This window comes from Catharus ustulatus, chromosome 18 (assembly GCF_009819885.2).
Source record: "Catharus ustulatus isolate bCatUst1 chromosome 18, bCatUst1.pri.v2, whole genome shotgun sequence".
NCBI classification, from domain to species: Eukaryota; Metazoa; Chordata; class Aves; order Passeriformes; family Turdidae; genus Catharus; species Catharus ustulatus.
This window is the reverse complement of record NC_046238.1, coordinates 3945239-3958826: the sequence shown is the minus strand read 5'-3', so window position 1 is coordinate 3958826 and position 13588 is coordinate 3945239. Positions and strand designations below refer to the sequence as shown.

Genomic DNA, 13588 nt, shown 5'->3' with positions numbered 1-13588 from the left:
AGATTTTTCAGATTCCTTGGGGTCCATGGACATGGAAATAAAGGGGTTGCACCATGAGGAGCTGTGGGTTTGTGCTGCCACATGAGTGAGGAAGGATATTCCTCATGGATCAGCCAAGGGTTTATTGACAGCTGGGAAGGATTCCCTCCCTGATTCCTTTCCTGTTTGCACAGAGAAGTGACAGCTCCGGCGGGACGCGGGGAGCGGCCGAGCCACGCGTTCCTCAGAGGGGCTGCCCTTGACTGAGCACCTTTCCTTTGCCTTCCCTTCCCCTCCAGGTGTGGCAGATTCCTGAGAACGGGCTCACCCTGTCCCTGACAGAGCCTGTGGTAGTGCTAGAAGGCCATTCCAAGAGAGTTGGCATCGTGTCCTGGCATCCGACGGCGCGGAATGTGCTGCTCAGCGCAGGTACGGAGCGCAGCAATGGGCAGCAGCCTCCTCTCCCTGCTTCCCTTCCCCTCCAGCTCTTCCTTCTCCTTCTGTCCTCTCCCAGCTGCTTTGTGAATCACAAGAGCCCTGGCAGTAGCTGGGAACACTGGGACACGTGGCTCACAGCCCCCTCTGTATCTCAGCCTTTTTTATCTTCAGTTTACGGGGATAAGCACCAAGGAACTGTCTGGAATTGGAGTATGAAAGTTGTTCCAGACTTTATTTGATCTGCAGTAACAATTTACATCTGTATTCACCACATCCCTGTTCTCATATACTTTTAGAACAGGTCCAATTGTTTCTCCTTTCCCTTGATCTCTGCAAAGTATCCCAGAGTCCAGCTGTTCCCACAACCTCTCAAATCGTCTCCTTGGCCAGTACAGTCCATGGAATGAGATTCTTTTGAAAATCAGTCACATCATTATGGAAATAAATTGGATAATTCATTATCCATTTGCATGATCTGAGTTGGGTCCCAAGGAAAGAAGTGAGTCCTTTCAGCTGGATTGTTGGATGAGCTGAGTGTTTTTTCCATTGACAAAAATCCCTCCTGAGCTCCCAGTCTGGATTTTGGTTTCCCCAAAACACCTTTGGAGCTTTGAGGGGTTTATCCCTTGTTCCCCACCTCTGGCTTTGCCCCTGTGCATCCCAATGTTGTGACTTGAGCTGTTATTTCCCTTTTTAGGCTGTGATAATGCCATCATCATCTGGAATGTGGGGACAGGAGAAGCCCTCATCAACCTGGATGACATGCACGTGGATATGATCTACAACGTGAGCTGGAACCGCAACGGCAGCCTCATCTGCACAGCGTCCAAAGACAAGAAAGTCCGAGTCATCGACCCCAGGAAACAAGAAATTGTTGCTGTAAGTTTGCTTAATCATTAAAGGAACAACTGGATTCACTCCAGCAGGGAATGAGCAAGAAAATATTGAAGAAACAATGTTCTTGCTCAGTTTAGACACCACATTCAGTTGCTTTCTTCAGAAATTACAGGAGGAATAGTAGGGGTTGGAGGATTTGTCTGGGTTTATTGGGATTAGTGTTTGAACTGGGATTTTAGGGCTCAGTTCTAAACCTGCAGGAGTGTAATTCCACATCTAATCCTTTTGTATAATTACAGTTCCAGAGTTGTGCATGCAAAGCAGAGCTTTGGTTGTAGCTTGCAAAGAGGTTTTCCTTCAGCCTTGCAAGAGGCTGATTGTCAGAGCAGGAACGAGCCAGGAATGTTCCCTTCTCCCTGCTTCACCAGTTGGGCTCTGCCCTCAACAGCAGGGAAGGAGAGCTGGATGTTACTCCTTGCATCTATTCCTGCATGGAGGAGTAACAATGGAGGCACCACCACTCCAAGGGTTGTTCTGCTAATCCTGCCCTCTTTTCCAGGAGAAAGAGAAAACCCACGAGGGAGCCCGGCCCATGCGCGCCATTTTCCTGGCAGACGGGAACATCTTCACCACCGGCTTCAGCCGCATGAGCGAGCGGCAGCTGGCCCTGTGGAACCCGGTACGACCCCAGAACTGCCCCCATGGGCTTCCCAAGCCAGCCCTGCAGCCATGGGGCCATGGAATGGGCTGGGCTGGATGGGATATTAAAGCCAATCCCATTCCATGATTCCATCCCTGCCCTGGGCAGTGACACCTTGCACTGTGTCCAGCTGGCCTTGGATGCTTCCAGCAGCTTCTCTGGGTGACCTGTGCCAGCACCTCACCACCCTCACAGGGAAGAATTCCTTCCTAAATTCATAGTTTATATACTTGAGGTTATTCCCTGTCCATCTGCTGCCTGCTCCTGGTTTGATTTTGGCTCTGGTGACTGATGGAACTGAGCAGGAGCAGCGCTCAGCTGGGAGCTGCAGCTTGGAGGTGCCTGGGAAGATGCACAGGGAGCAGAGGGGCTGTGGGAAGGTCTCTGCCCTCTGTCAGTTGTGCAGAGCAGGACAGCAACAATCCCAGGAGGGTTCAGGGTGGAAGGGACCACCTGGATTGTGTCCAGGTGGCTTTTGAGTGTCCCCAGGGAAGGAGGCTCCATCACACATCCCATCCCACTGACACCAACTCGCTGTGTCACATATTTCCCTTGACTTGGTGAATTTTCCTGGCTCCTGTTTTTATTTAATTTAGTGATTAAAATGCCTTTGGGGAATGAATCAGCTCAGGAACATTCCCAGCATTTGTTGTAACACACGGATCCTTCTGGGTGGTGCAGACACCACTGGGAGCTCACTATAATATAATTATAATTTAGACCCTCTCTCTATGAACAGAAACTTTTCCTGTCTTTATTAACATCCCTGGCATTTTTATTTCCAGAAAAACATGGAGGAGCCAATAGCCCTTCATGAGATGGACACCAGCAACGGGGTCCTGCTGCCCTTCTATGACCCAGACACCAACATCATTTACCTGTGTGGGAAGGTAAGGAGGGGCTTTGGAGGGAGTGGTGAAATGTTCCCCAAAAATCAGCAAATGTGAGGCTGCAGAGAGACCAGGCTGCTCTGGAATGGGTTTGAGCCTCACTCTGCAGAATCTGGGAAGGACCTGGATGTTTCTTTGAGATGGATTAGGTAAAGCTGCTCCTAATGCAACAAGCCCAACACTGTTCCAAAACATTTCTTGCTGGTGTTGAACTGAATGATTTTATTCTGGTATGGGAGGAAGGCCCTCCTTGTCCTTGGAGATGCTGGAGTCTGTGGCAACACTGTAATTTTGTAGGGTTAAATAATAGAAAACTGGAATTAGGTGCTCCTTTCTAAAGGCAATTTGTAGGAATTTGGTGCCCACATGTGATGGTCTCCTACAAAGGAGGAGCCAAAGCCAGGATGAGCAAGGAGTTACTAAGGAGGATCCATACAAGTATGTTCATGGATCCCATCTTTGTAGCAGCTGAGGAGGAATATTTGGTTTCTATCTGCCACTCGTCCTGCAATTTCAGTGTCAACAGTGTGGAATTGCTTGGAATTAAACTGCTTTATAGCCTTTCTGCCTGATTGTGGCAGATTTTCCACAAGAGGTGAGGAGGGGGTCACTCCCAGCTGGAAGCAGGAGCTCAATCCCTGCCCCACAGTGCTTGGGACAGAACTTGTAGGAATTGTTCATTTAATGGACTCAGATTGTGGAGGGGATCAGCCTTGCTTCTAAAGCAGCATTGCTGGAAGGGAAGGCTGTTGGGAGCAGCAGTGTGGGCACAGGGAGCACAGCTCCTGCAGCCTCTGGAGGGTCTCCTGGTTCCTTGCAGGGTGACAGCAGCATCCGCTACTTCGAGATCACGGATGAGTCCCCGTACGTTCACTACCTCAACACCTTCAGCAGCAAAGAGCCGCAGAGGGGCATGGGGTTCATGCCAAAGAGGGGCCTTGATGTCAACAAGTGTGAGATTGCCAGGTGAGGAGAGCTCAGGAGGGCTGGGAATTTCAGGAGTGGTTAAAGCTGCAGAGCAACCGTGGTTCACAAAACCCAGGAAGGGCAGGAAACATCTTGGGATGTTGGCTCCAGGAGGGAACATCACTGCTGGGTGGGAACAGGATCCATCTCTGCTCCCAGGAAACAAGGGGAAACAATTTCTTCATGGGAAGGGTGGTCAGGCATTGGAAGGGGCTGCCCAAGGCAGGGGTGGAGTCCCCATCCTGGAGGGATTTAACAGCCACGTGGATGTGGCACTTGGGGACATGGGTTGTGGTGGCATTGGCAGTGCTGGGGGAATGGTTGGACTTGCTGGTCTCAGGGATTTCTGTGCTTCTTTGGGGTTGTTCCTTTCCCATCTCCTCCATCTCCCTGATCCCACCTCTCAATTTCCTGGCAGGTTCTTCAAGCTCCACGAGAGGAAGTGTGAGCCCATCATCATGACGGTTCCCCGCAAGGTGAGCACTGCCCTGGGGCCGGGCTTTGGAGCCAGCTCCTGCCTCCCAGAGCTCCTGACTGATCCATGTCCCTGCCTTGCAGTCTGACCTCTTCCAGGACGACCTGTACCCAGACACAGCTGGCCCAGAAGCAGCTCTGGAAGCAGAGGAGTGGTTTGAGGGGAAGAACGCTGATCCTCTGCTCATCTCCTTGAAGCACGGGTACATTCCAGGCAAGAACAGGGATCTCAAGGTGGTCAAGAAGAACATACTGGACAACAAACCCGCTGGGAACAAGAAGAGTGATCTCATCAGTGCTCCAAAGAAAGCAGCAGATGCTTCAAACCCCGTGAGTAAACTCCAGGAATTTTGGGGGTGGGACCAGGGACAGGACCCAGGGAGCAGCTGGAGCTGTTCAGTGGGGTTTAGGTTGGGTAGCAGGGAAAGGATTTTCCCCCAGAGGGTCCTGGAGCACTGCCCAGTCTGCCCAGGCAATGGGCACAGCCCTGAGGCTCTCAGGAGCTTTTGGACAATGCTCTCAGGGACAGGGATTGTTGGGGTGTGTGTGCAAAGTTGGGTGTTGGACTGGATGATCCCTATGGCTCACTTCCAGTTTGGGATATTCCATAATTCTGTGATTCTAGATATGGAAGATTATTTGGAATTGTTTTTCCTAAATCACAGAACCACTAAGGTTGGAAAAGACTTTGAAGATCCCCAAGTCCAACCCTAACCCAGCACCCTTCACCACTAATCCCTGTCTCAAACCTTTGGGACACAGAGGAAAGTATGGCTTAAAGAGCAGGCACTGGGCCTGGATGGGTGCTTTGGTGCTGCCCTGAGCATCCCAACTGTCCAGAGTTCCAACAATCCCACTGGGAGGAGCCCTTTCCTTGGAAAACTCTTCACTCATTGTAAGAGCCTGAAATGAGGGATACAGAACTCCAGAGTTCTAAAGAGCTGTTTATTGTATCCAAATGGTGCAGCAATTTACAGGTCGTGGTGACAAGAGCCCAGCCCAGCCTTTTCAGGGTTTGCCTGAAAAGCTTTCTCTGGTTTTGTTCCAATACATGATGTACTTTTCATTATGACAACCAATCAACACCTTTACTATCACCTATAGCCTAGCACAACTACTAACATTTCCATATTCGTGTCACTATTTTCCAATCACAAAAAGCAGTGTGTTACAGTTCAAGCTAGAAGTTCTTTTTCAGTTTTCTTGCAGTGGAAAATTCTGAGATCTTTTCTTTACTTGCAACATGGCATCTTTGTGTGAAAATCTTTTTGATTGGTAAAACATCTTTTGTTTGAGGTGGATTTATCTTTGCTCAGAGTCATAAAAGCCCTTCCAACTCTCTTGTTCTTTGCCTTCTTAGCTACCCAGGAATTCTGTTCCTCTGTATCAAAACTTGCTTTCATTTCTATTCCTCCTTCAAATCCTACATTCAAAAATCTTTCTGTTCTACACACATCTCTGAAACCTTTCTGTCAAATCCTTCCCAACAACTCCTCCTTTCTCACCTTCCAGCAAAACGACGCCAAATTGGACGAGATTTTGAAGGAGCTGAAATCCATCAAGGACACGATCTCCAACCAGGACGAGCGCATCGCCAAGCTGGAGCAGCAGATGGCCAAGATCGCGGACTGACGGGGCCGCCAGCCCAGGCACATCCCAGCTCCCAGTTCAGCCAGCAGCAGCCTGCAGCGTTCCAGTGCCAGCTTTCCTGTTCTCCTAAATCCACGTCAACAAGAGCCGATGATTTCAAGCCAAGCTTTTTAGTGAAAGATTTTTTTTTTTTGGTTTTTTTTTTCCCGATGAATTTCTGTGACTGTGTCCAAAAAGGCAAAGAAGCGTAACTTTTACAGGGGTTTTTTTGGGTTTTTTTTTTTCCAGATGAAAAATTAATCTGTTCTTGACTTCCAATGTCATGCCCGAATATCTTTTTCTAGATTTAGGGACCAACGCCACATTGTTCTTAACCTTTTTTTTTTTTTTTAGAGTTGCCAAAAAATAGAAAAAAAAAAAAAGCTTTTATTTTTCTTATTTGCCACTTTTGCAGTATTTTGTGTTTCCATTCCAAGGGACAGGGGATGTGGGGGGTGTTTACACTGTGCAGAGAACAAAGCTGAAGCTATTTTATATAAATCCTCCATTTGGAACAATCAGGTGGGTTCCCTTCCCTTCTCTTCCCTGTGGAATCCCCTTGGAGATGGGATCAGCTGCCTTTCCTGCTCCACAACGTGTCCCCAGCCCTGTTGGCTGACAGAAAAATACAAATCTATCATTCTGAACGAGGGGATTTATTTCCTTCTGAAGTTTTAAGCCAGCACCATGTTCCCATTTTCCTACAATCCCAAGGTTTTGATTCCATGACCAAACTCATGTCTTTTACTTGCTCATTTTTATTTCCATTTTGAGGCAGAAGTGACTTCCATGTAGGAATGTTTTTATCCATGGAGCATGGAGTTCCAGGTGAACTGTGGGATGCCAGCAGTCCTTGCTGCCCCCCAACACTCCTGAGCTCCTGGATTTTGAGAAGCTTTTGGAACCCATCAGCCCTTCCCACCAGTGCTGATGATAGGAATTTTCTGTGCTTCCAAGGCAGCATCAGCAGCAGAAAGGTGATTTTTCCATGATAATTCTCCACAAACAAAACACCTCTGTTGTTCCTTTTTGATCATTTGTTTTCTCCTGTCCATCATTCCCATTCCTGCCTCCCACCCTGCCCTGCTGGAAAGGATTTGTTCCCAGATCAGATGAGCAACTTCCAACCCCAAACTCCCCCCCTGCACTCCCAACCCTTCAGAGCAGAAGGGACTGGGAGGGGGGATTTGATCCCAGTTTGGAGAACTGGTTTCTCCCACAGCTCCTTTGGGATCCTGCAGGGAGAGGCCCTGTGAGTGCTCTAGGCTGGCTCCTGCTGGAATTCCATGGAAGCTCAGCTCAGCAAAGCTCTGCTCAGGAGCTGTCAGGGATGGGGCAGGCTGGCTCCTCCTGGAATTCCATGGAAGTTCAGCTCAGCAAAGCTCTGCTCAGGAGCTGTCAGGGATGGAGCAGGCTGGCTCCCTGCTCCCAGGCTGTGTCCCTGTGCTGGGAATGGGATCCAGGACACCCTGGAAAGCTGTGCCAAGCAGGATTGGTGCTGCCATTCCTGGCACAGCCCATCCCTGCAGTGCCAGGGAGTGCTGATAACCCATCCTGAATCCAAAGGTGGCCAGAGACCCTCAGGTGTCTGACAGCTCTGGATCCCCTCCCAGCTGGACTCTGTTCCTGTGGCAGCTCCCACCTGGAGCATCCCAGTGGACATGAGTCCCTTCATCCAGGCTGAAGTGATTGATTTTTTTATTTTCCATTAGTTTAGCTAGGAATTCTCAGATTTTTCCATTTTCCCCAGTGTTTGCATGTTCAGAACTTCCAGGTTAAGGATTCCCTGTTGTGGAGGGATGTGTGTGTGGAGGCAGAATCGGCCGGGGGACGTAGCTGGAGAGGCACGAGGATGGGATGGAGGAGACAGAGGATGGGGTGGGATTGCAGAGCAGGAAAGCTTCACAAAAGTGGGATTTCTGTGTTTTAGGGACAAGTGGCATCCCCTGCCCTGTGCCCAGGGATCCACAATCCGGCTGCTCCGGGTTCTTTGGCTGTTTGGTGACGTTTCTGTATTGCAGTAAATGCCTGAGATGTGTATTTTTATGGATTTTTTTTTTTATTTTCTTTTGGAACCCAAACCCGAAGGTCGTTCTCCCCCCAGTGGTGATTTCTGTGTTGATTTGTACGTGTGACTTCAGGGTTGTGTGCTCGGGGACCTCGGGTTTGTTCCTAACATTGGAGGGAAATCAGTTTTGGGAGCCGCTGGATTGAGGTGCCCGGGGGTGGGGGTGTGGGAGATTTTAGTTCCTAGCCTGTATTTTATTTAAATGAACTGATGCCTCGCCAGGCTCAACCGGAGTCAGTGCCTGAAGCTTTTTGTAGCCGTGATATCCCGGGAGAGAACCAGCCCAGTCCGGAAAGACGCGCTCTTATAGAGCGGCCAGAGTATCTGTCCAAATATTTGCTTCCATTTTCAAAAGATAAAAGTCATTGATTATAAACTGCCTCTGCTTGGCTTTTCCTTTGGCTCTCGGCATCCTGCTCCTTCCCCTGGTGTTTCAGGTGTGATTGATAACTGGGATGTGGAATGGGGGACACCTGAGGGAGTCTTTGGAAAGCCAGGGCCCATTGCTGGGGTCTCACATGGAATCCTCTCTGGTGATTCCCAAGAGCATGTGGGATGTGATGGCACGGATGGGCTGGGGGATCTCGGGGTGGATGGGGGTGATGTGTTCCCATCAGGAACAGCCCTGGAGCCGGGGGGGCTCATTCTGCTCTTCCCCAGGAAGTCTGGAATGACACAGAGCCCGGGCTGAAAGCAGCGTCGCTTACTCCGCCCAGGTTTGAGCTTTCTCAGGGCTGCGGCGCTTCAGGGGATGTTGCACAATCACCTCCGGAACACAACACCCCGACCCGGCCGCGCCCAGAGCCGGGCAGGGATGCTCCCGGAGAGCCAGCGCCTCCTGGGCACCACGGATCCATCCCAGGGATGCTCATCCCACGGGCATGAGCCCCATTTCCTCCCTCTCGCAGCCCCCTGGGCAGGTGTTTGGGAGCAGGGCCGGGCTGGGTTTCAGGGCGGGGGTTGTTGATGCCCCGAGCCCGTTCCTGCGGATGTGCCTCTTGCAGCACCTTCCTGCGGCTGCGGCTGCGCCTCCCGCCCGGCAGCCTGCGGTTGGGGCGGGGGCTTTCCTGTCATGCCAACGCCACGAGGCCGGGACAACACCCAGGACAATGCCCAGCACCCCCCGAGAGCCCCTCCGAGCATCCTGGGGATGGTGCAGAGAGGAGAAGCCCGGCACAAGGGTTGTGCAAAACATAAATCAGGCCCTCACCCTCCTCCTGCTCGTGTGCTAAGGCGTTCCCCGGTGTTGAGGTGTCTCAGGGCACCCTGGCCCCCTCCCTGGCCATGCCCACAGGGGTGGCATCCCTGGCACCAGGTTCGCCGTCACTTCTGCTTTCGGAGCGACGCGAACCCCGGCGCGCAGCTGCTCCTTGGGGCCGAGCTGGGGGCTCCCACCAGGGCAGGACCCCCCTCTTTGGGGTGCAGCCCACACCCTGCCACCCTCCCCGAGGGGTGCCCGCAGCCCCCCAGCCCTCTGCTCCCCCACTCTCGCCGTGACGTCCTTCCCCCGCGGGCTCTGCAAACCGCAGCCGCTTTTCCGCGCTCCCTGCGCGCCCCGCCCGGCCGGAGGTGCAGGCGCACGGTGCCCACGACGCCCCGCGGGTGCCGCTGCTGGGGCTGCCCTCACCCCCCGTGCCAGGCCCTCGCCGCTGAGTCCTGCAGCCGGGAGCCCAGCGCGGTCATCAGCACAGGTGAGCCCTGGTGAGGAGGTGCCGGGTCGGGACTCGGCCCCGGGGATGCTCTGGGTGACAAAGGGATGCTCAGGGTTCCTGAGGGTGCCAAAGGGATGCTCAGGGTCCCTGAGGGTGCCACGCTCCGTGCTGGTCCCTGGGGGTTTAGGGACGTGGGAGCACTGAGCCCTGGCTGGGTGCGGATCCTCGGGGACCTCGGTGGCTTCCGCCCATCGGGGCTGCCGAGGGATGGGGGATTGGTGATGGAACGAGGGGGATTTGGGGTGAGTTTGGGGTGGATTTGCCTCTGCTGCTCCAGCACAAAGGCACAGGCTCTCGGTGGCCCTGAGGAGCCCTGTGCCAGCCCGGCGGGCAGAGGGGGAGGACGGGACCCCGGCGCGGGGGGTCTGTCAAAGCGTGCCTGACATCCCTGTGGTTTCATTTCCACACAGACTCATCCCGCAACTGCCCCTTCCCGCAGCAGCCGTCTCCATCGCGGCTGATTTCCCATTTCCAGACACTCAACTTCCTTATCAAAACTTGCTCCTGGAGCAGAGCCAGCCCCGCAGGTGGGGGCTGTGGCAGCCTGGGTGCATCCTCCATCCCCCCAAACCCGGGGGCCCCTCTGCAGAGGGGGAGGAAGATCCTCGTTTGGAGTGTGAGCCCACATTGGGACAGTTAGTTCCATGCTCAGCAGGACCCCGATGTCACCTCCCTTTGTGTCCCCTGCAGGTCCCATGGCGCCGGGCTGGGCCGTGCTGGTGCTGCTGGTGCTGAGCCCCCTGCGGGCGTGTGGGGCTGAGCTGCTGGAGCCGGGACTGCCCCGGGACAGGCAGTGGGTCTGGGGGGTGGCCAAGCCCCTGCCCCTCTCCCGTGGGAAGAGGGATGACAGTGGGCAGGAGCCTGGTGCCACCACAATGATCAGCAGTGACAAAAGCGGGGCTGTCACTGTGTCACCACCAGCACCCGGTAGCAACGCCAGCCTGCTCCAGGTGCCAACCGCAGCCGATCCCATGGATGATTCCCCTGATCCTGAGCAGATCCTGAGCTCTGCAGTGCCCAGCACCAACACCAGCCTGCTCCCAGAGCCTGCAGTGTCCACCACAGCCGAGCCTTTGGATGAGACAGATTCCTCTGAACCTGACTCACTGGAAGACGCTGTGGCAGCAGCAGTGCCCGGCACCAACGCCACCCTGCTCCCAGTGCCTGCAGTGTCCACCCCAGCTGATACCATGAATGAGACAGATCCCCCTCTCGGCTCTACCCCAGCACCCAGCACCAAGGCCAGCCGGGCACTCGTGGTGCCAACCACAGCTGATGCCCTGGATGAGACAGATCCCCCTGATTCCATCCTGCCGTCAACCTCAGAGCCTGGCACACGCTCAGCACCCCAAAAGAGCATCGCCACCACCACCCACAGCTGGCTCATCGAGGAGGACACAGTGACTGATGGCCTGGACAGCAGCTCCTCCACGGGCCCACGCTCAGCTGGCCTCCCAGCTTTTGTCCTCACCACCACGGGCTACAAGAAACCCAAGAAATCCGGAGCTCCGCCTGCACCGACCCTCCCGGCCTCTTGGGACACGACGCCGGGGAGCACCGCGGTGCCCTGGGAGCCCAGCGGGGTGATGAGCAAGTGCCTGCTGGCCATCCTGCTGCTGGGGCTGGTGGCCGCCACCTTCGTGGTGTGCACGGGGGTGCTGGGGTCGCTGCTGTGGCAGCGGGCGAGGACGGGGGAGCGCCGCTTCAGCCGCACCGAGATGGTTTGTATCTCCTCGCTCCTGCCCGACTCCGAGGCGGCCGCCGGTTCACGGCCTGTTCCGGCCCGGCGGCACAAGCTGCTGCTGCCCGACGGCAGCTCCGAGCACGATGGAGACAACCTGACTCTCAGCAGCTTCCTGCCGGAGCACTCCTGAGCCCCCGGGATGGCTCCTGCATCCCGCAGGAGCCCGGTGCCTGCGTGCCCGGTGGAGCCGCGGGCAGAGGATCCCCTGTCCCCGGTGTTTTAGTTTGGACCAGTGTGACGGAGCTGCTCCCCCGCGGCCAGCTCAGCCCTCGAGGCCCATGCCATTAAAGAGTTACCTGGACATGGTGGTCTCTTCCTGGCAGGGCCGGCACCCGCCGGCTCCCTCCCCGCCCCGCCGCCTGCTCACATCCTGCTGCCAAAATTTCGCTTCTCCATCCTCCCTCTCAAGCCTCTGGGGGAGCAGAAACGAAACCCGCGGCCACCCCTCGCCAGGCAGGGACCAGATCCCGCGACCTTGGGGACGGGACCGCAGCCCCCGGGACCTCCTCCCCTCGTGGGAGCTGGAAGGGAGGGGGAGATGGGGCGGAAACGTCGGGGGAGGGGGACAGGGACGGGGACAGGACGGGTGCGCTCGTGGCACAACGTGTTCCTGCCTGCGGTCGCTGCAGCGAGGCGGGGACGCCTCCGGAGCCGCCGCTGCCTGTCAGGTGCTCGGTGAACGGTGGCCGCAGGGTCTCGGCATCGTCCGGCAGCGCTGGCCCCGGCTGGGAATGGGAACGGGAGGGGGAGAGGCCAGTGAAGGTGCCACCATTTCACCCGCTAAGGCAGGTGTCAGTCACTGCTCGGGCCACCAACTGATCCCTTCCTGATCCCTTTCCTGGGTGGAGATAGCCCGGGACTGGCCCTGTCCTGCCAGGCTCAGTGTCCCCATTTTTCCGTTTTGCTCCACCCAGGCTCCCCATCCCCATATCCCCACATCCCCACATCCCCATCCCTGCTGTGACCAGGTTCAGCATTCCCATTCCCACATCCCCATATCCCCTTCCCCACATTCCCAAACTTGCAGCCTCTTCCAAGGCCACTCTGGGCTGTCTGTCCAGGGTGAATTGCCAGCGTGGTCATTCACCTGCATCCCAGCCCTGCTGCCTGTTTACATTCACGCTGTGCTTGGGATATTTTCCATCTGGATCCTGGCAGCTGCACGGCCCTGCTCTAGCTGTGAATGTAAATGTTTATGTGTGAGTCAGCCAGCCCAGGGGACCCACAGCTGGTGTCCATGGTCAGTCCCCACGCAGGACATCCTGGCCATGAGCTCCTTGCTGATGCCACCCTGCTCTGTCCCACTGTCCCCACACCAGCACCCTGCCAATCAAAGCAGCCACGGGGGAAGAGGGATGCTCCCATCCTCTGGCTTCACCCCACAGCAGCTCATCCACCCTCTGCCCCTGATGACGATGAGGTGTGTCCCAAGGAACTGGATGGGTGCAGATCTGAGGGATTGGTCCTGCTGTCCCAGCCCTGTGCCCTCCTCTCCAGCAGGAGCGCAGCGAGGATAAACTTTCCTCCACCGGGAGCCGGGGATCGCCCTATTTGGCGCAGTCAGCAGGGCCTGTCAGGCTGCCCTGGCCCCCCTCACGGCACAGGAATTCACGGGAAGCCTGCACGGTGTCACAGCAGGATCCTCAGGGATCCCGGACGGCGGGAGGGCAGCGTGCGGGGGGTGGCACCAGGCTGTGGAGGGTGACACAAGGTTGGGGTGGCACCAGGCTGTGGAGGGTGACACGAGGCTGGGGTGGCACCGGGCTGTGGAGGGTGACACAAGGTTGGGGTGGCACCAGGCTGTGGAGGGTGACAAAAGGTTGGGGTGGCACCAGGCTGTGGAGGGTGACAGGGGGCTGTGGTGATATCAGGCTGTGGAGGGTGACAGGAGTCTGGGGTGGCACCGGGCTGTGGAGGGTGACACGGAGCCAGGAGTGGCACCAGGCTGTGGAGGGTGACAGGGGGCTGGTAGTGATACCAGGCTGTCGTGGGTGACACGAGGCTGGGAGTGACACAGTCCCACTCATGACACTGCACGTGGAGCTCCACACGCCTCGTGCAGCTCTGCAGGATGGATTCCCTCCGGGTATTTTGCTGGCACAGCAAAGCGCAGCCCAGGGAAGCAAATTAGAAGCAGAGCGAGGCTGAAAT

At 55.5% G+C, this 13588-nt stretch overlaps 2 protein-coding genes across 2 annotated transcripts in view; both read left to right on the top strand.

Moving 5' to 3' along the window:
• CORO1C (coronin 1C) overlaps window positions 1–7253 on the top strand; it is a 38717-nt gene extending 31464 nt beyond the window's left edge. Inside the window, exons 4-11 of the mRNA XM_033075987.2 lie at window positions 279–408; window positions 1115–1296; window positions 1814–1933; window positions 2740–2844; window positions 3665–3810; window positions 4229–4286; window positions 4369–4614; window positions 5797–7253. Coding sequence (XP_032931878.1) covers window positions 279–408; window positions 1115–1296; window positions 1814–1933; window positions 2740–2844; window positions 3665–3810; window positions 4229–4286; window positions 4369–4614; window positions 5797–5916 — 1107 coding nt within the window. The 3' untranslated portion in view covers window positions 5917–7253. The remainder of the gene's footprint in view (window positions 1–278; window positions 409–1114; window positions 1297–1813; window positions 1934–2739; window positions 2845–3664; window positions 3811–4228; window positions 4287–4368; window positions 4615–5796) is intronic.
• Window positions 7254–9227: 1974 nt separating this feature from the next.
• On the top strand, window positions 9228–11883 carry SELPLG (selectin P ligand). The gene is made up of 2 exons (XM_033075856.1): window positions 9228–9672; window positions 10384–11883. The coding sequence occupies exon 2, from the start codon at window positions 10389–10391 to the stop codon at window positions 11565–11567; it is 1179 nt and encodes a 392-aa protein (XP_032931747.1). The 5' UTR covers window positions 9228–9672; window positions 10384–10388; the 3' UTR covers window positions 11568–11883.
• The last annotated feature ends 1705 nt before the right edge of the window (window positions 11884–13588 follow it).